Raw genomic sequence first — 23,031 nt, 5'->3', positions numbered from 1 at the left:
TCAGCTACCACAGTTTGAGTTTGGAAATCATGGATTTTAGGTCCAGAAAGTGTTATTTGGAAAACTGTAATTTGAAGCTCCAAAACTTTGGCTACCAGACGCAAGGAGCTGATTCAGTGGGAAAGACACTGATGCTGGGAAAGACGGAACCGGTTGAGGGCAGGAGGGGGAGTGGGCAACAGGATGAGATGGTTGGAGGGCATCCCAGACTCAGTGGACAGGACTTTGAGCAGGCTCCGGGAGACGGTGGAAGTCGGAGGAGCCGGGCGTGCTGCAGGCCACAGGGTGGCAGAGAGTCAGATACGGCGACGTGGCGGAGCGGCGACTCGCATCTTCGTCGCGCTGCTGCCGCCTTCTTGGTCCCGCTCGTTCTCCTCCCCGCCGAGCTCGTCCTGGAGGCCGGGAAAGAGGGCGCACTGTCGGGGCCGGCTCCCTGCCCTGGAGCCCCCACCCCCGCGGTCTGTTCCCAGGCTCCTCGCCGGCTCCTTTCCGGTCCTCCCTTCCGAGGGGCCCTTCATCTCCTGCTTCTCTGCTTGCCCAGCATCCCCGCTGCCTTGTAGGCTGGCGCCGGCTCTGCTGCCCTGGCTGCCGTGTTCTGGGCAGCCTGGATGGGGCTTGGCCTGTCTCCTGGGTCAGCAGTGGTCCTTCCTGTGCGCTCGACTCACCCAGCGTTCCCCCACTCTCGGTGGGGATCGGCCCCAGGAAGACGCGCCTTCCAGCCGCCCCCTCCCCTCTGGTTGGCTTTTTAAGGGCACCTGAAAGGGAGAGCCCAGGCTCTGCCCTTGTCTTCTGTGACATCGTGCCCGGGAATTAGAGTTACAATTTCTAACTGTCTTAACCTCACTTCACCGTTTTTTCGGGGCTGGTTGGACCATTTCCATTCAAAAAGGAAACTTTGTGCTGTATTCAGGAATGAATATATCCATCTGGGGGATATGGAGAGTCAGGAAAGTGAAGGTTGTTTTCTAAGCGCCAGAAAGAATCAGATGGGAGGGCATTCACATCTCTGACTTTTAACCAAGGCTGGCCAGCACAGTCCCTGTCTCCCACGGTTCAAACCTCAGGCACCTTCGGTCCTTTCTCCTTTACTTATAAGCGTAGCTGCTGGCTCTTTGTGTCCCAGGATCAGCGTTTAGTCTGCGGAGCTCAGGCACCCTCCCCAGCAGGCAGCAGACAGACAGACTCCGACAGGAATCTCTTCCGTGTGCAGAGTTTTCAGAGAAAGAAAGGAACTCACACAGTCCCAGAGGCGGTGGGCCTTTGTCTTCTTTTCCTGCTGCATATCTAGTGCCCAGTGTATGAGCAGGAGTAGGAAGGTGTTTATTGCTGAGGACACGGGGCACATATGCATACGGGCATAGAGATGGTCGCTTTCCATAGCTCGATTTTCTGTGCCTAACTTAGACAATGAGAGCTGAAAATTCCATCATTTCTGGGGAAGTACTTGATGTAATGAGAAGCTGAGTGAATCAGAAGCTTTTGCGCCTCATGTGTAATTGCGTATCAGTTCGTACTATATTAAATATGTGTGTGTGTGTGAATGTACTTTTTTTTTTTTTAACAGACTGACGAAACTTCATCAACTTCATTAGTAAAGATGTCTAAGGTAAGAGGTCATACCTCATCATGTATCCACAGTATAAGGAGAAAACTGCTTTGTTTTCAAGCCGTTTACTGTCAAGGTTTATATGAGTCACTGTCTAACTGTGTGATTCATTAAGACAGTCCTAGTTTTCCTGTCATCCTAAAAGGTCTGAGGTATCTTTTTCCAGATTTTCAATATGTTTCTAAAAGCATTAATGATGATCTGTTTAGCCTCCTTAGATTATACCTGGCAGACCATTCAAATAATAATTTTAAAATTGTAATAATTTATCATGATGGAATTGATGGGGTTCTCAGACTTGATAAATTGGCTTATATCAGCTCTTACAAATTAGCCCAGAGCCCTGAAAGAAGTTGATTCTAAAAGACATGCTGAGAAAAGCAGAATTTGTGGTTAAAGTTGCAAGATTATTGTTTCTCTTTGCCTTTTAAGTCTTTGGGTGTTTGTTACTGTGATACAGAAACATCACAGTAATTTTCATTTTTTATATAGGCATCAGTATGGATCTTTGATAAGCAGAAAAGAAAATAATAATTAACCATAATTCCGTTATTCAGAATAACCACTTGTACTGCTACTGCTGCTGCTGCTAAGTCACTTCAGTCGTGTCCGACTCTGTGTGACCCCAGAGACGGCAGCCCGCCAGGCTTCCCCGTCCCTGGGATTCTCCAGGCAAGAACACTGGAGTGGGTTGCCATTTCCTTCTCCAGTGCATGAAAGTGAAAAGTGAAAGGGAAGTCGCTCAGTCCTATCTGACTCTTAGCGACCCCATGGACTGCCGCCTTCCAGGCTCCTCCATCCGTAGGATTTTCCAGGCAAGAGTACTGGAGTGGGGTGCCATTGCCTTCTCCAACCACTTGTAACATTGCAACATTTCTGAATATTGTTTTTATATCTGTGTGCACACACATGTGAATATGTTAATATATCTCAAAGGAAACACCATTCTAAATCTTGCCTTTTACGTTTAATAAGTCTCTACCGCTGTGTCTTGCTTTACGTCTAATAAGTCTCTATCGCTGTGTCTTGCTTTACGTGTAATAAGTCTCTATCGCTGTGTCTTGCCTTTTACGTTTAATAAGTCTCTATCGCTGTGTCTTGCCTTTTACGTTTAATAAGTCTCTATCGCTGTGTCTTGCTTCACATTTAATAAGTCTCTATCGCTGTGCCTTGCTTTACGTCTAATAACTATCGCTGTGTCTTGCTCTCCTCCCGTGGTCAGTAAGCCACAGCCTAGATCCCTCAGTGTTAGCGACCTCGCGGTGCGGCATCCCCTCGTGACAGGCTGTCAAGGGGCTCTCCGAGGGCCTCTCTGTCTTCTTTCTCTCCGTCTGGGGGGTGGGGTTCCTAGCATGGCGCCCCTCGGTGGCCTGCCTCACCCCTGGCTCCACTCTGGGGAGCTGGGCCTGCGCAGGAGACAGGGCTGCTTCCTGCTTCTCCTGAAGCTGCTCTTGAGCTGAGTTTGATGGATGAAACCACTGTCAGTTGGGCCTTACTTTGTAAGTTTGACTGACTTTCCTTTCACTCTATAGACAGTTTCTCACATCAAGATTGAAATGGTACTGAGATGAGTTAACGTATCTTTGGTGTGTTGCTTAACAGAAATGTTATTTTAGGTCAGCGTGTAGGTATGAAATGATACTGGATTGATTTTTTAAATGGTGTTAAGCTTTCTGATAGCAGTGACTTTTTGGAAGTATTGATTTATGTGTATACTTTTTGATTTGTGAACACTAATGATATCTATGTTTGTCACAGGTTTAATAATATGTTAAAAGCAACTAATAAGGTGTTTAATTGTTCTTTTTTTAGCAACAACCAGCTCAGTTTATAAATCCAGAAACTCCTGGATATGTTGGATTTGCAAACCTTCCCAATCAAGTTCACCGAAAGTCAGTGAAAAAAGGTTTTGAATTCACACTGATGGTGGTTGGTAAGAGACTCACTTATGCCCTCGGGTTGTTGAATCTGGGCGCCTCCCTTTCCCACCCTTGGGTGTGACAGTGTGGCCTCCGGAGCCACGGACTCCTCTGTGGACAGAATCAAACACCTCGAGAATTTGGGGGAAACTCTCTAGAGAATTTTCCTGGAGTACAAAGGGAAAGCTGCCCTGTCATTCCCTCGTTTGTGTGCAATGAGAGGGTGTGCTCGCTGTGACAGCCTCTGAGGTCCCCCGCCCCATCGGCCTTTCTGGTCCCTCCCCCACAGGGCAGGGCTTCCCCGGGCAGCCAATGGGACGTTGCCAGATGAGGACACGTGACCTAGAGAGACTGGCCTGTGCCTCGCTTTCTCTGCAGCAGTCCCTCGGGGGACAGTCAGTACCTTATGGAGAGGTGCACAGGCAAGGCACTGAGGCTCCCATCTCAGAACCATCCTTGCTCCAGTTAGGCCTGCTGGTGACCACCACTCCTGGCTGACATCACTGTGACCACAGAGAGACCCTCAAGCCGTAAGGACCCACCTTAGATACTCCCCAACTTCAAACCCAGAGAGTCCATGAGATGATGAGTGTCTGGTTGGTTTAGCCTTCCGAATTTTACAGTAATTTGTTGTACTTTAAAGGTAACATATATTTTAACTAGAAGTGTTTATTTAATACTCATAAAAATAACTATAGTTTTTGTAGTAGATCTATTTTAAACAAGGGACAGTCCTTACTACGCACATATTTTTAAATGAGTGTGTACAGTCCTTTGAAGTCGAGTGCTTACCTGAAATTTCTTCCTGTTACATCAGATGCATTTTATCATGGATTATGGCATGCATATCAGGTTTTAGTGTATCCAGAGCAAAGTGAAGTTGATGAACAGTTAGTTCTCCTTACTGTATCACTTTGTATTACAGTCTCGATAGCTGCAGAATTCTCCCCAAATGCTAAGATGCCCCTGGAAAACCTTGATGGGGTGGTCACGCAGGAATGGGACAAGCAGTTGTTTCCTAGGATAACCAGTTCACAGATCTGAGATGGAGAAAGAAGTGTGGGACGCTGGGCCCGGAGACGTGACTAGCGACGCGTTTGAGGAGCATGATTGCGTGATGCTGCTGATCGCGCACTCAGGTTTCTAGTTGATTGCGTGATGCTGGTGATCGCGCAGACTCAGGTTTCTAGTCGGGAGAGAGACGCAGTGCAGCCTGGGACACGGGTCCGCCACTTCGCTCAAGCCAGGCCGTTCCTTGTATTTCCGGCCCTGGTGGAATGACTCGGGTTGACAACTTTCTGCAAAGGGTCAGACAGTGAGTGTTGAAGGCACCGTGAGCCTCACAGCTTTTGGTGAAGCTGTTTTGTTTGCGAGCTAGTGGGCTGGATTTCCTGGAGCACTGTAGTTTGCTGAATCCTGAAATGACTATACCAGACCAGTCCTCCTGGTGTGAATAACCAGACGGCTGGGCAAGATGCATGGAACAGCCCTTTTAAGACTTTGAGCAGGAATGCAGTGCCTGGATCCTTGAGAGAAGAGAAAAATTATATGAACTGTGAAGCTATCCCAACTTGCTGCCAGCCGCCTGCCCTTCCCCAGGGAGGAGTGAACCAGAGCAAGTGGTCTTGGCTGAGGAAGACCACAGTTCAGGGGCTGAGGCCCCAGCAGAGTTCTGGAGACAAGGCCGCCTCCCTCCGCCTCTGCGGGGGCTCCCTCTCACCTGGGGCTGCAGGTGGTCCTCGTGCGAGTAGAGGGTGGGGAGCTTCCAGGAAGTCCGGTAGGACACAGCCACCAGGAAGGAGCGGAGCAGAGCTGGAGGCTGCCTGGAGGGGCGTCAGGAGGCAGTGGAGTCCAGCCAACCAGGGGCGAGAGCGCCTGCGACGCTGAGCAGAGCCCTCGCGTGGGAGCAGGGATAAACTCACGAAAAGGCTGGTCTACACCCTCCCTATAAAAACTTCTAAATGAACCTTAAAAGGATCAAGTTTATTTACAAATGATCCAGCTACTTGCCGGGACAAAGCCTACGACTTATTAAAGGACGTCAGTGTCTGGACATGTGCAGCGTAGCGCACAGTGCTGAGCATCCGGCAGAAAGCTGTTGGTTCTGCAGACAAGGGGGAAGAAAGCAGCCTGTAAGCAGGAGGGAGACCGAGCAGTGGAAGTAGATCCAGAAAAGAAGAAAATGGAACTTGTAAAGATTAAAATAGATACAGCACCTGAGATGAAAAATCTTCTGATGGGCTTAACAGATTATTCACTGCAGAAGAAAGGGGATAATGGAAAGCATCCAGGGAACCAGGAAGAATAAATAGAAAAGTGCACCAGGACCCAGGATCAGAAGGTGAAAACCACTGCTGAATGGGACCATCTCACAGGCAGCCAGAAAAGAGAAGAGCAGCACACACAGGGTCAGAGGCAGGAAGGGCCACTGACAGCCCATCGGGGCTGACGCAGACCCTGCGGAGGACGGCTTGAAGTTCCTAACAGCCGGGAGTTCCGTGCTCCATCGAAAATCACCCTGAGAAACGGAAGTTGGAAAGAGAAGATAAAGACATTTTCTTGTAAGTTAGTGGAAAGAGTTGATGGGTATCAGACTACACCATAGAGAGATGAAACTTTCAGGTTGGCGGAGGAAGGGGAGCGCTGGGAATGGCAGGTGGGGTTGGTAAGTAAGACTGTCTGCTTTTTGTTTCTTTTCAGAGAGAATCCATAGTGTGAAACGTGCACGGGTCAGGTGAGCAGGATCACACAGCGGGCAGGGGGTGGATAAAAGCGTGTGGCTGTGAGCTTTCATGATGGGTGAGGTGACAGAAAGTGCTTGAAAGGGAGACGCTGAGTTACCCGTGCACGCTGTGAACCTCAGAGCGGCCGCTGGGAAAATGAAGATCTGGCTGGCAGCCATAGGTTTGTTAAAACAGAATGTAAACAAGTATTTAGTCCAAAAGAGAGTGGAGAAAGATGAAAGCGTAGATGAGAGGAGAAGCAGGGCGGCGTCCGGGGGCGTGAGCGCAGCCCGGGTGGTGTGTGCACGTGGACGGCGGTCCCGCGGTGCCAGGAAGGCCCTTCTGTGCAGAACCAGCGAGACGTAAAGGAGCGGGGCCTCATCACGCACGCCCCAATCGTAAGAAAGCTGAGGTGCTTTCATTCCCGTCAGAGCAGACTCTACGTCTGCCCCCGAGGAATGCCAAACGTGAGGAACGTCATATCCTAACGAGAAAGGGGTCTGTTCAGAGCGGCACCATCTTAAATATGCCTGATGCAGGATCTGAGGAGAGAGATACTAACAAGAGTTTCCAGCACTCCTCACAGTAGCTGAGGAAGCAAATAGAAAGTCAGTCGTGTAGAATGTTTAAATTATATCATCAAACTATGGCGCCGCTGCCAGGACTGCTGAACAGCTGCAGGGCAGACATCCTGTGAACGCACGTGGAGCGTTCAGCAGAGACGCTCTCCGAGGAGAATGCCAGGCCAAGCGCTGCCCTGTTACAGGTGGCTGGAGACGCAGACTGACCCCCTCAGGAGCGTAGACATGACACCTTACTGCGGTGGTCGCGAGTCCTGCGCTGTGAAATCGCTTGCTGCACTCAGTTCCAGCGTGATGCGGTGTCTGCGTCGTCTTCAGCAGGCGTCATGCTGTGCGGCCGTGCAGCTTGTGGGGAAGCGGGCCCACTCAGAGCCTTCCTCTACCGCACATTGAACAGTAGCAAAAACCGCCTCTGTCTACACGTGAACTGGTTGAGGAAAGTACCACACCAGACGAGCCCCTGAGCCCGAGGTGGGAAAGCGGGCCTCGGCAGAGTGCAGCTTGCGCGTTGCTGTGAGCAGGGGTGCTGCCTGGCGGCGGCCTATGGCAAACAGCTAGCTGGGTGCCGTGGGAGTGCTCCTCGGGCTGGTTCTGCTGGCTGGACTTGGCTTCTCATCACCTGTAAGAAAGTGTGAGGTTTGTATTATGTGGAAATTGTCCCCTAATATATCCGTTATGTTGGAACAGATTGTCAGTTTCAAAGCAAATGTCATATAGCAAGACTGACTACTTCCTAAACAAAGGGGGTTTTATTGCAGGAATGCATGGTTTAATACGGGAAAGCAGTCACTGGTTCTGAAGGGGAAATACCTGTAGTTAGCAGCACTCTCACTGATAAAAAACTGAGAGAAGGAAGTAAACTCTCCTTAATTACAAATGATGTACTTGTGTATATTAAAATCATAAGAAAACTACATAGCTACTAGATCAAAATAGCAAGGTTGCAGGCTCCCAGTGAGTATATAAAAACCAGCTTTATTTCTGTATGTTACCAACAAGTAGTTTAAAAACAAACTTAAAAATATAATGTCAAAGGCAATTACATTAATAAAATCTTAAGAGACAGTACCATTTACAGTAGTATAAGACGTACATACTGCTGCTGCTGCTAAGTCGCTTCAGTCGCGTCCGACTGTGCGAGCCCATAGATGGCAGCCCACCAGGCTCCCCCGTCCCTGGGATTCTCTAGGTAAGAACACTGGAGTGGGTTGCCATTTCCTCCTCCCACATGCTGCTTAGGGATAACTTAACAAAACGTTAACGTGTGCAGGGCCTACACTGCCAATGTGAAGCGCTGCCAGGAAAAACCAGGGGAAGGCTGAGGAAGGGTGAACCCTCACCCCTGCCCTGGTGCGCTGGGCTCTGCGGGTGTCCACCCTCCCCAGATGGGTCCGTAGAGTCAGTATAGTCCCAGCCAAAATTGCAGGGGCTTTTGACAACAGGAGTTAACCATTTGGTTCTAAAATGCAGTTGTAAATGCAGAGGGCCCAGGATATGACAGCAACAGCCTGATTTCCCGCACCCACACAGTGTGTGAGGCAGGTGTAGAGGCACTCAGCTCACGGTGGACAGAGGTGCCGAGGAGGTCTGGCATGGGCACAGGTCAGTCTTCACAAACGGTGCTGAAACAACTGAATGATGGGCAGAAAATGAATTCCAACCTGAGCATCACCTGTTCACTCAACCAGTTGTTGACCTAGTTGGAAAGCTATAAAAAGGTTATGACTTCAGAGTAGCAGATTGCTTAGGACATGAGGAACACTGATCACAAAAGGAAATGATACATTGTGCTTCATTCAAGATTTGCTTTCCTCAAAAGGCAGCGATAGGAAAGTGGGCCACAGGCCGAGAAAGCGCTTGTAGCGTTTGTGACACAGGACTCCTATCTGGAATATGGAAGACCTCCGCAGGCTCAGTAAGAAGACGAGTGAGAGTCAAAAGGTGTGGACAGACGCTTCACAGGAATAAGCAGATGGCTGGCAAACGCACGAGGGTGTCGTCTCCTCGGGTCACAGTAAAGCGCCCCTAAAACCACAACCGGGTGGTCCCGCGCACCCCTCAGATGGCTGCTGCGCTGGGCAGGGGGTGGAGCAGCGGGAGCCGCCTCACTGCGGGCGCGGTGCTCAGGCGTGGGCTTTCTTCACGGCCGCACGCTCCCAGGTGTGTGCCCAGGAGGAATGATGGCTCATTGCAGCCTGGGTGAGTGCTTGGGTCCGCCTCTCTGGACACGCGCAGGCGTCGGCCCAGCACCACACGGGTTGTATCCACTCGAGGAACGTTGCTCGACAGCGCAGAGAAATGGGCTACCAGTAGGGGCGGCGGCAACAAGCAGCCTCCGGAGCCGAGCGTGTGCTGCGTGAGAGCTGGAGAGCACAGTGCGTCCTGTGCTTTGCGTTCAGACGTGTTAGTGGCGATGGGTTCACGCTGGCCCACGCCTCGTGTGTGTGTCTTGTCTGCCCATCGCCAGGTACCTGTTAGGGAAACTCTCAGCGGAGATGGAGATGCTAGTGCAGAACAGAGCAGGGCTGGGTGTGCTCAGAGGTCCGCCCGGGGTGGCCTCGTCTGCTGAGCTAATGAGCAGGTTGTGGATGTCACCCCAAAGTGATGCCCAGGGAAACAGTCACTTACACCCTAAAAGCTGAGACTCATGGTTCAGAGTCGGGCACCTCTGCCCAGACGCCTTTGCTGAGCTGTCTTCGAGCCTGGGTCCGATTTCAGCTGGATTACTCAGAGCTGTCACCACTCTGTTGGTAACAGGGTGGCTTTGTTTGTCCGTCACCTCCCCTGCTGGACTGCAGAGCCCCACGGGGGCAGGGACTCGCCGTTGTGTCCCCATCTGCGCCTGGGCAGGCGCTCGGAGAGGGCTTGGCGAGCTGGTCAGGGCCCCTGCACCTGCAGTGGACGAGCATCACTGGACACTTTATTAAAAGCGTGACTTACGCGAGAGCACGCATTTGGTCATATTCTTACGCTCATATTTGGAAAGGCTCAATATGTGATTCTGGTTTTGCCCCTTTAATGTTACTTCTCATCTATGAAAACGGCACTCTAGTTAAAGTACAGTCCGAATTATGTGTCTGCCAATTTCAGATTCAATTTTGTGTTCTTGATATTCCCAGAGGTAATTTTCAGATCAGATGTGTGCTCCTTCCCTGACTCTGCAGGACATAACAGAGAGGGGGTGGAGCTGAGGTGCCTAGGGCCGGTCAGACCAACACGTACAAAACTGAGCCTTAGGTGACAACCTCCAGCCAAGTGGTGGGGTCTGGTTGTTCTTCCTTGGAATATACATTTCAATTTCTTGGTGTTCTACATCTTCTTTGAAGTTAAGTTTCAAATATTCAGAATACGTAGTTAGTGGTTGAAGAGGAATTTTTTAATTCTTTTAATTAAATTTATTTTAATTGAAGGCTACTGTACAATATTGAAGAGCAGTTTCTAACTCACTAACTGCTTGGGGGAACATGTGCTGCCTGCCGTGGGGTGTGATACCCACAGAGGAGTGGGAAGCTGCCTGCCCTGCCTGTGGTGGCCACCAGCAGGGGGTGTGGGGCTGTGAGTGAAACAGGAAGGGGGGGGGGCCTGCTCCCACCTTGCAGGCCGGCTGGTCACGTGACCAGTCACGTGACGGGAGTCTTGGGTGTCCCAGCATCCCCGCCCTGCCCCCACAGCTCGGGAAGCTGGGTGCCTTTGACACTGTTGTGTCTGTTCAGCTTTCTGAAATGTGTTAAGTCTAAAGGTTAGCAGAGCCCATACCTAAAAATCTGTGCATTCTGTTTATCAAAAAATAAGGAGCCACTTCAAGTCCATTCCACATATTTGGCAAAAGGTCAGATGGAGTTGGGTTTCCCTTGTAGCTCAGTCAGTAAAGAATCTGCCTGCAATGCAGGAGACTCTGGTTTGATTCCTGTGTCAGGAAGATCCCCCGGAGAAGGAAATGGCAACCCACTCCAGTATTCTTGTCTGGAAAATCCCATGGACAGAGGAGCCTGGAAGACTACAGCCCATGGCGAGTCTCAGGGGTCGGATACAACTGAGCGACTAAACCACCACATACGGAATTATGGTCTTATGATTTCTCAAGATTTCTCCAGATTTCTCTGGATTCCAACTGAGGCCTTGCTCTGGACAGCAGCCCGAGCGTGCAGGCTAGTGACCTCAGAGCCCCTGTTCCCATCAGTGGGACCAGGGCGGTTGTGCCAAATCCATTGTGGTCACACGGGATGCAGAGAAGGATGTTTGTGAGGTGCTTAGTCCAGGGCCAGGCCTCACGTCAGCACTCAGCAGGCCTGACTGTGTCGCACAGATAACATCATGACATCACATTCCTTTTCATTTCAAGGTGAATCGGGGCTCGGAAAATCGACGCTCATCAACAGCCTGTTTCTGACCGACCTCTACCCGGAAAGAGTCATCCCTGGAGCAGCAGGTACAGAAGGCCCCGCGCCGCAGTGGCAGCGCGGCGAGGTTGGGGCTGCAGAGCGCAGCCAGGGGCCTGTGCCTCGGCCCTGCTGCTCTCTGTGGCTCTGGACGCAGGGCACAGCTGTCGGGCAGGGGAAGGGGCGCTGCCCCGGCGTGCTTGCATGGCCGGTGGCCCGTCTTTCCCACACTTGATTGTTTTGTCTACAGGGTGTGATAGTTCCTGCCTGTATTACGTGTTTGATGAGGATCAAGTGAAAATGGTTGCTCATGAAAAAACCTGCATACAGAGAAAGTTTCTGTGGGCATGGGTGTCATCTGACCCCTTTCCCTTGGGTGTGTGTGTCCAGCACTGACCACTGGGCTTTGTGAGGCTGCTGAGTCGGCTGTGAATCCATGCCTGGGCCCTAGGCCCCCACAATAGGGCTGCAGTCCCTGGGCAGTCTTTAAATGAGTCATTCATTGTTCTTCCTGTCCCAGGAAGAGAAGTTGCAATTTTCAATATTGACATTTTTTTAACCTCACTACAGCCCTTTAATTTCAGCTACAATGTTTCTCTTGCTGTCCCTGGGATCCTTTTTACACAATCTTCATGTTACCTTCTGAGAACTGTCCTTAAAGAGAAATAGCGACTTCTGAGTCACTTGTTTAATAATAGGAAAGTAACAAGGTTGCTTCTGTTTTAGAGAAAATTGAAAGAACTGTCCAGATTGAGGCTTCCACTGTTGAGATTGAAGAGCGAGGGGTGAAGCTGCGTCTGACTGTGGTGGACACCCCGGGCTACGGGGACGCCATCAACTGCAGGGACTGGTGCGTCCCCAGGGCCCTCGGTGATGCGGCTGTGCCCCTGCCAAGCGTGTCTCCATGTGCTTCAGTCCGTCATGTCACTCACAATCGCTGGGTCTGGGGTAGCTGTGTGTGACAGAATAAGGCGATTTAAACCATTCTCATTATAGCGTTTTTAATGAGGAATTTCCCAAGGAATGAGTATTTTCTCTTAAGAGCATTCTAGTGAGATCTGATATCACAAAGCCAGCCAAACAGCAAATGCTAACATCAATAAAGCACCTTCATTTGGACCATGGCTAGTGAATGAGATATTATAGGAGTCTTCCTCCTTTACATATTCAAGAAGATGAGATCTCTGAAGAGACTTGCTCCAGACCGAGTGTCTGTAGTTGGCTGCTTATTGGCGACTTTGCACAGTAAGGAAGTGAGGAGGTGGACTGTGAGGGCAGTCTGGGCTGTGCCCCCTGGAGAGAGCACCGCTTTCACTGTACAGCCGCTCTCGGTCCTAATCCTGCAAACCCAAGGCAGCAGCTTTCCAGCACTGACGGGGAGAGGGCGGGAGGGGCAGGGGGCCTCCCTCATCTCTCTCCTCCTCCTGAGGTTCCTCCCTGGCTCCTGCCGTCGCTGCTGCAGCCCGTCTGCGGGAGTCCTGCTCCCACTCCCCCGGGCTCCTGTCTGTCTCCTGTCAGCCAGCGCAGGCTCTGTAACCTATCGCATCCGGGCGTAGAGGAGATGATTCTTGGCGCAGTTTCCAAAAGCCACTGTGTTGCCAAAGCTAGGAGTCGGCTTTCTGTTTCCATCCTGCAGTTGGGTTATTAAGTCACATCTGCTAGAGGGGCGGGGGCTAGAGAAACGTGTTTGTCTTCCTATCCCGTGATGGTTGGTGTTTGTGTCTCTCAGCTTTAAAACCATCATCTGCTACATCGACGAGCAGTTCGAGCGGTACCTGCACGACGAGAGCGGCCTCAACAGGCGGCACATCGTGGACAACAGGGTGCACTGCTGCTTCTACTTCATCTCCCCCTTCGGGCACGGGTGAGCGCCCGCGCGCGCGGCCCCCGACCTGCCTGAGCGCCCGCGCCGCGCCGCGCCCGACCTGCGTGCGCCGCGGTCAGAAGGGAGGCGGTCCTGAGAAACATGCTTCCCTTAAACATGACTTTCAGACTGAAGCCACTGGATGTCGCGTTCATGAAGGCGATCCACAACAAGGTGAATATTGTGCCTGTCATCGCGAAAGCCGACACGCTCACCCTGAAGGAGAGGGAGCGCCTGAAGAAAAGGGTGCGTGCTGGGCTCCCGGGGCGGGCCTGGGAGGGCGGGGAGGGGCACCGCAGGCCAGGGGCGGGCGGGGGAGGGGCACCCAGCAGGCCTCCAGGGGGCGGGCCTGGGAGGGGAGGGGCACCCAGCAGGGGGAGGGCGGGCCTGGGGGGGGGGCACCAGCAGGGGGGAGGGGCGGGCCTGGGGGGAGGGGCACCCAGCAGGCCTCCTGGTCGGGGAGGGGCGGCGGGTGGCCGCCGAGCAGGCCTCCCTGGTGCTGGCGCTGCTAGCGTGAGCGCGCGTCTGCGTCTCACGGTCGTGTAAGCTTAGGGGGAAATGGATGTGCGCTGTGCTTTGAAAGAGAGTGTTTTCCTCAGATGAGCTGGCGTCTTGTCTGCCTCTCTGGAGCCTGGGTGTGGGCCTCCCCAGCACCCCGGGCCGGCTCTGGACCATTGCCGTGTTTAGGGTAGCCATCTTCTGAGGCCCTCGCCCGGTCGCTGGTCCGAGTCTCTTCTAGGCGCTTGAACCCCGTTGGTGTTTCCCGGGTTTTAGAGCCTTGCTGCTCCATTGCGTTTTTTACCGCCTCATAGATGCGCCTGTATTTTTAGACGCTGATTATCGGGTTGTAAAAGATTTCGTCTACTGACGTTTCTGTTCTTGTGTTTCTCCTGATGTCTTCTGTCAGTCTTCTCCTTTATTGTCTTAAATGCTGCCAGTTTTTTAGAAAACACGCAAGCCCTTGGAAGAGCACCTGAGAACTTAGGCACTTTTGTTCCTGACAGTAAACAGTTGAGCAGCTCACACTGAAGGGGACTTCACCTTAATAGGAGATAATGTTTCAGACATGCAGTGAAAAGAGCTGTCGGGGTTAGAATGCTCTATATCCATCGCTGATGATGTGTGCAGAGCTCATAGGTCTTGATCTCAGAGTCTGAAGTGAAATGGAATCTTGGGCCTTTCCAGTCCCCTCTTACCTGGGTTTTCTCCTGTGCCTGTCCACACGCTCCTTTCCTTGTCTACAGACGTCTGTCCCCAGGCCTCTGTCCGCCCCTCCCTCCCTGTCAAAACGATCCCACGGTTCTTGTCGTCAGCCAGACTGAGCTCGCACGGTTAGTGTTGATTTATCACTTTCTTCTCTCTTCCAGTTCTGGGTGGCCTAGTCACTAACGTTGCTCTGTTCTCATCCCCAGCGTAAGCCTTGTCTTGTGGGGCAGGGGACAGAGCAGCTTCCGGCTCCCTGCTCAGCTTCTCCATCTCAGCAGGGAGGGAGTGAGCCATCCTGAGCAGGTCAAGGCTAGCTTGCTGAGGCCAGGATGCAGGGAGGCCTTTTCTTAGCTCGTGACCTAGTGTAGACCACGAGTTCATCCGGGACCTTTGGCCACGCGAGGCCCTAGCCACGTTAAGGAGAACAAGTTGGGAGCAGGCTTGAAGCAGAGCTGCTTCCTGCTGCCTTGGCCTGTCGTTCTCTCTCCCGTTCAGAGCCCAGAGTCTAGCGTGAGGGTAAGCAGAGGCCCAGCCTGCCCCAGACCTGGTGGAGGCCCAGCACGTGCGAGGGCTTGGGGGCTAGGTTTCTGGTAGACTTGGCGGGTGAATGCGTGCTAGCTGCCACTCCAGCCCAGTCTTTTTCCTCTAGGCACCTCTGCCACTTGGTTCAGCACTCTCGGCCTGTTAGATGAAATCGAGACCCTCGATCCCTTCCTGACACTAGGGACTTGCCTGCTTGTCAGCCCCAGTCACACCCGGCCCTGCCTCCCAGCCCTCCTGGATTCTTTGTTGCCCTCCGGCCACTGGCAGGTGTCCCCCTGCCCCCCCCCCCGGCCCCGCCGAGCGGCCCCTCGCCGGGCTGCTTGCGCGCGGCGCCCTCTGCGCTGCTCGGGGACGGTTGTCAGTCCGCGGCCTCGGCAGGGCGGGGGCTGCATTCCTGTCGCTGTTCTGGCCGGAGGACCCCTCGGAGTGCCCGCCAGGCTTTCGAGTGGTTTGTAAGGTCATTTGAAAGTGGTTTTAGTCAGTAGGATTCTTTGTTGACGGCTGGATAGCTGCGACAGATTTCTCATACGGGGCACTAACTGTGGCTGGAACAGTACGCAGTGTGCTACAGTTGCTCCTGGTGTGGCCATCCTTTCAGATTCTGGATGAGATTGAGGAACACAGCATCAAGATCTATCACTTACCCGACGCAGAGTCCGACGAAGATGAGGACTTCAAAGAGCAGACGAGGCTTCTCAAGGTGGGCGCTGGGTCTCCAGATGTGCAGGGTCGGTCCCTCTTACCTTCCTGTGGTGGCTGCTAGTTAGCCGCTAAGTCGTGTCTGACTCTGTTGTGACCCCTTGGACTGTAGCCCACCAGGCTCCTCAGTCCCTGGGATTTCCCAGACAAGAACACTGGAGTGGGTTGCCGCTTCCTTCTCCAGGGATCTTCCTGACCCCGGGGTTGAACCCAGGTCTCCTGCACTGATGGGCGGATTCTTCACCTCTAGTGCTACCCGGGAAGCCCCGCTTCCTGCAGTCAGTACATTTAACCTGGAAGGAGCTGGCGGAGGGCCAGATTTCTGGAGGCTTGACCTCTGGGCTTGCCCAGGCAGGCTCAGTTACACTAGTGGTTTGGCTCTCGGCGTGCTTCGGCACAGCTGTCACCCGAGGCTTAGAACCCTTCCTGAAGGCTGAGCTCCGTACACCCGTCCCCCGTGGAGACAGCCGCCCCTTGTAAGCGGCCTGTGCACCTTCGGCTTTGCAGTGGGCCTGCGGTGGGCGGCAGTGTGCACGTCCTCTGCTCGCGTCCCTGTGTTTGCAGTGAAAGCTGGGGTTCCCCGTGTGGAGTCAGCCTACCCCGTGTGTCTCCTTCTAGGCCAGCATCCCTTTCTCTGTGGTTGGATCCAATCAGCTGATTGAAGCCAAAGGCAAGAAGGTCAGAGGCCGCCTGTACCCCTGGGGCGTCGTGGAGGTGGAGAACCCAGAGCACAACGACTTTCTGAAGCTGAGGACGATGCTCATGTGAGTGCCGTCTGTCCCCGTGGCGGCGCCTGGGGGGAGAGCGGGGCTTCCAAGCGGGGGTTCCTTGCGCCCCTGAAGCAGGCAGTCCAGCTCAGTGTGGCGGCCCGCCCACTTCTGACTGCTGCAGACTGGCCTCTCCTGCCGGGGCCCGTGCTCCGCCTCAGGCTCGGACGCCCTGATGGTTTTCTCCGCGGGCGGCAGTGACAGGCTCCCTCTGGCATAAAGGTTGAGCTTGCGGAGTCACGAGCGTCTGAACCGCATGTTCTCATAAGTCCCTTCAGAGGAGTGTGCTCTGGCTTAGGCAGCGCTCACCTCGGCGGCGCGCCCTCTGACTGTGGGCGGTGGTCTCCTGTGGGAGGTGCCCCGGGGTCTCGTTCCTGGCGTGTGCCGCCCAACTCCGGTGCGTCTCTTGTCTTGCAGCACTCACATGCAGGATCTCCAGGAGGTGACCCAGGACCTGCACTATGAGAACTTCCGGTCCGAGAGGCTCAAGAGAGGCGGCAGGTCATTGCCCAAGCTGTGCCGTCCCCTCTGCTCCCTCGCCCAGCTCAGCTGGCCGCCAGCATCGCCGTTCGGCGTCCTGCCCAGAGCTATCTCCACATACTTGTTGCTAGTTTAATCGCTCATGGGGCCGGGTGTGTTTTTGATCTGCTTTGCCTGTTGAAAGGCGTCTCTAATCATTTATATCAAGAACAGTTCTAGTAGAAAGGCCACAGGCTTGTGTTGAATCCTTTTTCCATAGAAGGTCCTTTGTACCCATGTGTGAGGTGCACTTTGGAGATTACTTTAAGGTGGTGTTAATTTGGGGACCAGACGTTAAGAACGGATTTAGAGGCAGTGAGAGCATGTTGTCCGCGGACCATCAGGCCGTGGTGCCGTGCAGTGGCCGTGCGGAGCTGCGTCTGCAGGCTCAGAGGCCTCCACGCCTGCTTCTTGGCCTGGATGCTTACAGCGTGTTCCTTTCACAGTGTGACGGTTGTAGTCTTTGTTCAGAACTTACCTTAGAAACCTACTCTTGAGATAAAATCTGCTGTTTTGGGAGTGAAGTTGGTAGTGTTCCACCCACCCACGCACCCCAGCTTAGAGTAAGAAAAATGTCTTGAATTTTCCATTTTGTGTTTTCTTTTTGACCGTTTTTTCTTTTCTTATTCATGTTGTTAGTCCGAAAAATAGTTAGTCTGTATGATTTCCAATAGATTTTCCTCAGAAATTGTGTTTCTGAGAAGTTGTAAAGTGAAATTTTACTTTGGGTATCTCTCATCAGAAACGACCAGCCGTATTTGTCGTAATATTATGCTTGTGATTTCTTTCAACTCTTAGGAAAGTGGAAAATGAGGACATGAATAAAGACCAGATACTGCTGGAGAAGGAAGCTGAGGTAAGTTGAAAAGTATTGTAGTTTCTAATGTTCAATAGCAATTTAATGGGAAAAGTTGGAAATAGAGTTTAGTAACATGGCTGATTTGTATAAGGTTTAAAAAACAGCAGTTTTCATACACACAGACAGTGAAGATATAACGACAGAAGTTGTCACTCACCATCATTAAGAAAAACTTAGGGAATACGCGTGACTCGCACGGGGGATGGAGCTAGAGAAAGCTGCCCCGAGAAGTGTGCTGAGTCGGAGCCGACAGGAAGCTCCAGGGGGCAGGGGGCGGCGCGGCTTCTAGCGCGGCGTAGTCCCTGCAGAGCCTGCCTGCCGGGTGCCCCAGGGCCCCTGACGGGGCGGCCGCCTGCCCTGGAGACCTGGGGTGGAGGCGCAGCGTGCCCGTGAGGGGATGGGGGGACGGCCCCCACGGGAGCGGCCGGGCCTCAGGCACCTCGGGGACAGTCACCACGGGATTCGGGCCCCTCGGGGACGGTCCCCACGGGAGCAGCCAGGCCTCGGGCCCCTCAGGGACGGTCACCGTGGGATTCGGGCCCCTCAGGGACGGTCCCCGTGGGAGTGGCCGGGCCTCGGTCCCCTCAGGGACGGTCACCATGGGATTCGGGCCCCTCAGGGACGGTCCCCTCGGGAGTGGCCGGGTCTCGGGCCCCTCAGGGATGGTCCCTGCCGGGGGGCAGCAGCTGTTTCTAGCCTTTCTACGTCAAACGCTCTCGTGCTGTCTTTCCTTTCCTGTTTCTCCCGTTTCTTGGTCTTTTTCATTTTTCATTTGAATTGCCTTTTCTCGTGTGCTCGGTGTTCTGTTGAGACTGGGTCTTTCACTGGCTGGTCAGAGTCGGCGAGAGTTGGCTCGTGGGGCTGCAGTCGAGGCCCCATGAGGGCCCCAGGCTCACGTGCCCCGCTCGCACCCACAGCTCCGCCGCATGCAGGAGATGATTGCGCGGATGCAGGCGCAGATGCAGCTGCAGCTGCAGGGAGGCGACGGTGACGGCGGAGTCCACGGGCACCACGTGTGAGGTAAGACCCGGCCCGGGGAGCGGCCGCGGCCCCTGAGGGAGGGTGGCTCCCGGGAGGCCAAGGCTTCCCACGCCCCATCTAGTGGAGGGCAGCCATGTTTTCTCAGCCTGGAAGCGTGGTCAGCAGCTGGAGTGGGAAGCCGAGCTGGTCCTTCCTGTGTAGGGAAGAAGGCCGCTCTTCCCTCCTGTGTTGCCTCCCACCTGGGACACCTCGTTCCTGTTCCCAGATGCATGCGGGTCCCCACGCCTGCCGCCTGGAGCTCACATCCGACCCCGCAGCATGGGGCTCAGTCCCAGACTGGGCACCAGTCTGCCCCCACTTCAGATGCCAGTCACAAGTTGAGGTTGTCAGCTGCCCTCGGACGGACTGGCAAGAGGTTAAAGGTTCCCATGCCACCCACACTCCTACAGGAAATGTCCGACTTCCTAGATCACATTTATTAAGGATAAAATTCAGTATACAGATGACAAGACCTACAGGGTGAGGCCTGAAACGAGTGCAGAGCTTCTGTCCCCGAGGAGCTGGGTCTGTCACCTTCCCAGTAGCGGTGGATTCACCCCCGAGAACTCTCCAGACTCCTACTTTAGAGATTTAATATCTCAACAGTAGGAGAAAATTGTATATTAAATTTGTTGGTCGTACAATTTGAAATTTGTTAAGGCTCAAAGTATCTTTACAAAGAGAATTTTTTCCAGTGAAAGCTTTCCCGTGTTTCTTGCTAAGCCGCATGGACCACTAGTGAGAAAGCAGGGAGCACCGGGAGCCAAGCACCCCCCTCCCGTGAGCCGCTGGGCGGCAGTGGCACGCTCGCTGCTGGGGCCGGGAGGCGTGGCAGCGCAGTTCGCAGCTCCCGTGTGAGGCCCTGACAGACCCAGCTTGGCTCCAGGATCTGCTCTCGGAGGGGTTACCCGGGTTTATTAGCAGTTTTCACTCGAGTCCGTTGAGGAATGGGACGACTCTGCTCGTTTCTTGGCCAGAAATCTCTTGATCCTAAAAGTCTTATGAGAAGACATGGTGGGAGCAGACTCAACCGCATGTAGGGTAGTGGAGGAAGGAGCCAGAGGGGACTTCATGCAACTGGCGCAGCTCAGGCAGAGCAGAAGTAGAGGTGGGCTGAGGGGTCCCCTCGAGGGAGGCTGCCGCCCCGACCGCTCGTCCTCGGTGGCTCCGGGGATCTGGCCGGGCTGTGCGGCCTCTCCGCAGTGCCCTCTCCCTGCCCCTTGGACAGGGGACGCTTAGAGCTGTCCAGGCAGTGGCTAACTAGCTCCAAGAGGAGGGAGCAGAAGGTAAAGTCAGAGCCCGGAGGAGGAGTGGGGTCGGGGTGGAGGCCGGCCCACTTCCTGGAGGAGCTGCCCGGGGCGAGACAGTGCGCGCCAGCCCAGGTCTAGGGAGAAGCCGGGATTTGGGCAGAGGGTCTCCAGTGTGGTTAAGGGGCTTGGGACTGTAGCAGCGTCACTTACGTTCTGTGACGACGTGAGCAGCTGAAGGCTGAGCTACCACATTGCAGGACCGGTGAGACAGAAGGTGAGGGGCCCTGAGGTTGGGCACCTGTCAGAGGTCTCCACGACACACAGCTGATGAAGGACCTGGGCAGGGCCAGGTTGGGGGTGCTGGTCACCAAATAAAGCCCTTGCCCTTGGTGGCTTATTGGGAGAGGTTTTAGTTGTGAAATCGCTGCACAGAAAGACACAAGGAGGCAGGAGGGTATAAGCACGCACTTCTAGAGGGAGCATCCAGGGGACCCACCTGGGTCAGGGGTGACTGCTTCTCCTTGGTCGTCGTGTTGGAACCTTGGGAAGGTCCCAGGGGCCTCTCTGAGTGGGTGTGGAGGCCCCGCTTCAGCAGGGAGGACGCTGGCGCTGTGGTCACACCCTTGGCAGCTGGTGGACCTTCTGACGCTGGGGGCGGTGCTGCCTGGGCAGGTGTGCGCCTGCCGGGAGGCGGTGGGAGGGAGAGGGGCCCGGGAGCGCCAGGGCTGCCCTGGGGCGGGAGGGAGCCATGGCTATTGGCTCACTTCTCTGTCCTGCCGCTCCTCTTTCTGAAGCTTTACGGAATTATGAGAATTCCACTTTGGGTACATAAAACCAATACATTTCTGCATACGTTTCATCCCGGTTTCCAAGAACTTTGTTAATGAGGTTTTGCCTTTAGTAGACACTGTGGTCCTTGGGGCCCACTGTCTACTCAACCTTTGCCCTTTTGTTACTACACAGAAAAATCCTGCTGGTTGTGGTCTGAGTAGTGGGCAGGGCCTCACTCCCACATAAATGTCTTGTGTTTTGTCTTTCCAGGAAACACTTTGCAAGATAACTATTCCGATGAGTAACACAGCTGCGTGTTTTCAAGACTGTTGGGGGGGTGCCTGTCCACATTTCACAGTACCTGTGCCTAAGAATTTGATTTTTTTTAGAACTTTCATTGTGTTATTTTGTATGAAGTACCTTAACATTTGCATTTCATTGTTATGTTATACTTTATATTTTGTGAAGTGAACTGTCCATTTTCCTTATTCTTCCACTTTAAGTAACCACTAACGCTAGAACTGATTCCCAGGGACCAGTCAGCACGTATAGTTAATAGGGGAATTTTGTTTGACTGGCCTAACCGACTAATCGAGATTTACTTCTAGAATGTTCAGATTTCCGAGAACGTTCCTGTGCAGCAGAGACATGAACACAGAAGGATGAGCTGCCCAGGTACCAGGCCGTCTCTCCCCAAGCCATGGCACCTGCTTCCCTGCCTTGCTTTCGTTTGACCACAACATCCAAAACCAGTTCTGCTGCTATAACTTCATGCTGTTAATACATCTGCACATTATCTGTTTACCAAATGAAAAGGTGTCTAATTGGATACATGTTTATACTTAAATAGCTTTTTTACAAGCAGGCTGTTAGGGGTGAGTTTTTAAACAAGTCTTTGAATTGTGAGGCCATTTTTTAAACCACTGTGCAGAGGACTCAGCACAAGCCACGTTCTATAGAGTTTGCCACGAAAGCCCGCGAGCGGCCGTTTCCACGTCATGGCTGAGACCCAGGCCTGTGTGGTGAGAGTCGGTGAGCTCTGTACTCAACTAGATTCAAGCGTAACTTCTTACGGGGAGTTAGCAGTTGGTCTGTGCAGAAGCCTGCCGTTGTGGCAGGCTTGGCGTGTTTCCTGTGACTGCGGTGTGGAAGCCGCGTCTGGGCAGCGCCGCCACGGTTCCCAGCGCAGTTCTCCTGGTTTGGCTTCAATTGGACTAACCCCACTCTCAGCGGTGTTCAGGCAGATAGCCGTGTGTGGCCTGTCCCGTCCGTTTTCAGCCGCCGTGGTTTCCTTCCTGACGTGTTAGCACAGACTTGTCCACAGGTGGCTTGAGAGTGAAGGCTCTTTCAGACTTGCTCTGTGGGCTGGCTGACGGTGCCACCGTGGGTGCCGCACTGGCTGGTTTCCTTGCCCTGCGGTTGATCGGTCCCCAGAAGTGCCACATGGAAGGAGACTGGAGGGAGTGGCTGCTGGCTCAGCGTTCTCATCCCACTGGAGCACGGGGGCTGATGTGGAGAAGCGCTGCGCTCCAGGGCCGAGGCCACCCGGGAAGGAAGGGAGATGGTGGCAGCGTTAGCCAGGTGCGCTGCGGAAGGCCGTCGGGTGTTCTCCCGACTGCCCTTGACTGCTGCCTGACTGTGAGTGGTCAAGAGCTATAGGTTTGGGTGCAGTGTACAGGTTTTATTTACCAAGAAGTGTTCCATTTTGGCATTTATCAACTACGCTAGTAAAAGCAGTTTTTTAAAAGGGGGTGGGGTGGCAGTACTTGAAAGTGGTAGACGGTATAAGCCCAATAAGCCCAGTGCCAGCTGCCACCTAATGGATGCGTGGGTGTGGGTGGGCCTGCACTTTCAAATTCCCTTCTGTTTTGCTGCCCCAATCTAAATACTTTTGCTAATGGATAATTGCTCTTTAGTTACTAAGAGATAAAACTTTACCTACAAAAATGTATTTTGAAAACTTATTTTACACAGCAATTTTGTATCCGCTGAAACTAACCTTTCACCAATAAAGCACTATTGTTTAGATATTAAGTGAGTAGTTCTCATTATTGGCTCTTTACAAGGTAAAGGTGTAAGATCTCGGAAACACTCAGAGAAAGTTCTGCATTTCCTGTGTATAAGAAATGGGGAGGAATTATTCGCATGAACATCAGTACATAACAGCTCTGTACTGGTGATCCCAGCTGGAAAGAAGGAGCCACGAAGCCTGGAAAGAAAGGATTTACAGGGGAACTGATAAAAAGGAGCTCTAATGAGAGCTCGATGTCTGCCCTCCGGGTAGAAAACGTGAGAGAAGCAAGGTCTCATTCACGGTAGGGACAG

The 23,031-nt window shown here is 53.2% G+C and overlaps 1 protein-coding gene across 1 annotated transcript in view; it reads left to right on the top strand.

Annotated features, from left to right (window-relative positions):
* Nucleotides 1-22,740, top strand: part of SEPT2 (septin 2) — a 28,096-nt gene extending 5,356 nt beyond the window's left edge. Inside the window, exons 2-13 of the mRNA XM_018039854.1 lie at nt 1,565-1,606; nt 3,419-3,539; nt 11,172-11,258; nt 11,935-12,058; nt 12,938-13,072; nt 13,201-13,318; nt 15,420-15,521; nt 16,139-16,284; nt 16,705-16,788; nt 17,605-17,662; nt 18,583-18,685; nt 20,977-22,740. Of these exons, the coding sequence (XP_017895343.1) occupies nt 1,598-1,606; nt 3,419-3,539; nt 11,172-11,258; nt 11,935-12,058; nt 12,938-13,072; nt 13,201-13,318; nt 15,420-15,521; nt 16,139-16,284; nt 16,705-16,788; nt 17,605-17,662; nt 18,583-18,684 (1,086 nt within the window). The 5' untranslated portion in view covers nt 1,565-1,597 and the 3' untranslated portion in view covers nt 18,685; nt 20,977-22,740. The remainder of the gene's footprint in view (nt 1-1,564; nt 1,607-3,418; nt 3,540-11,171; nt 11,259-11,934; nt 12,059-12,937; nt 13,073-13,200; nt 13,319-15,419; nt 15,522-16,138; nt 16,285-16,704; nt 16,789-17,604; nt 17,663-18,582; nt 18,686-20,976) is intronic.

The sequence above is a fragment of the Capra hircus genome, chromosome 3 (genome assembly GCF_001704415.2).
Source record: "Capra hircus breed San Clemente chromosome 3, ASM170441v1, whole genome shotgun sequence".
Taxonomy (NCBI): domain Eukaryota; kingdom Metazoa; phylum Chordata; class Mammalia; order Artiodactyla; family Bovidae; genus Capra; species Capra hircus.
Note: the sequence above shows the minus strand (reverse complement) of the source record. Positions and strands in the feature narration are given on the sequence as shown.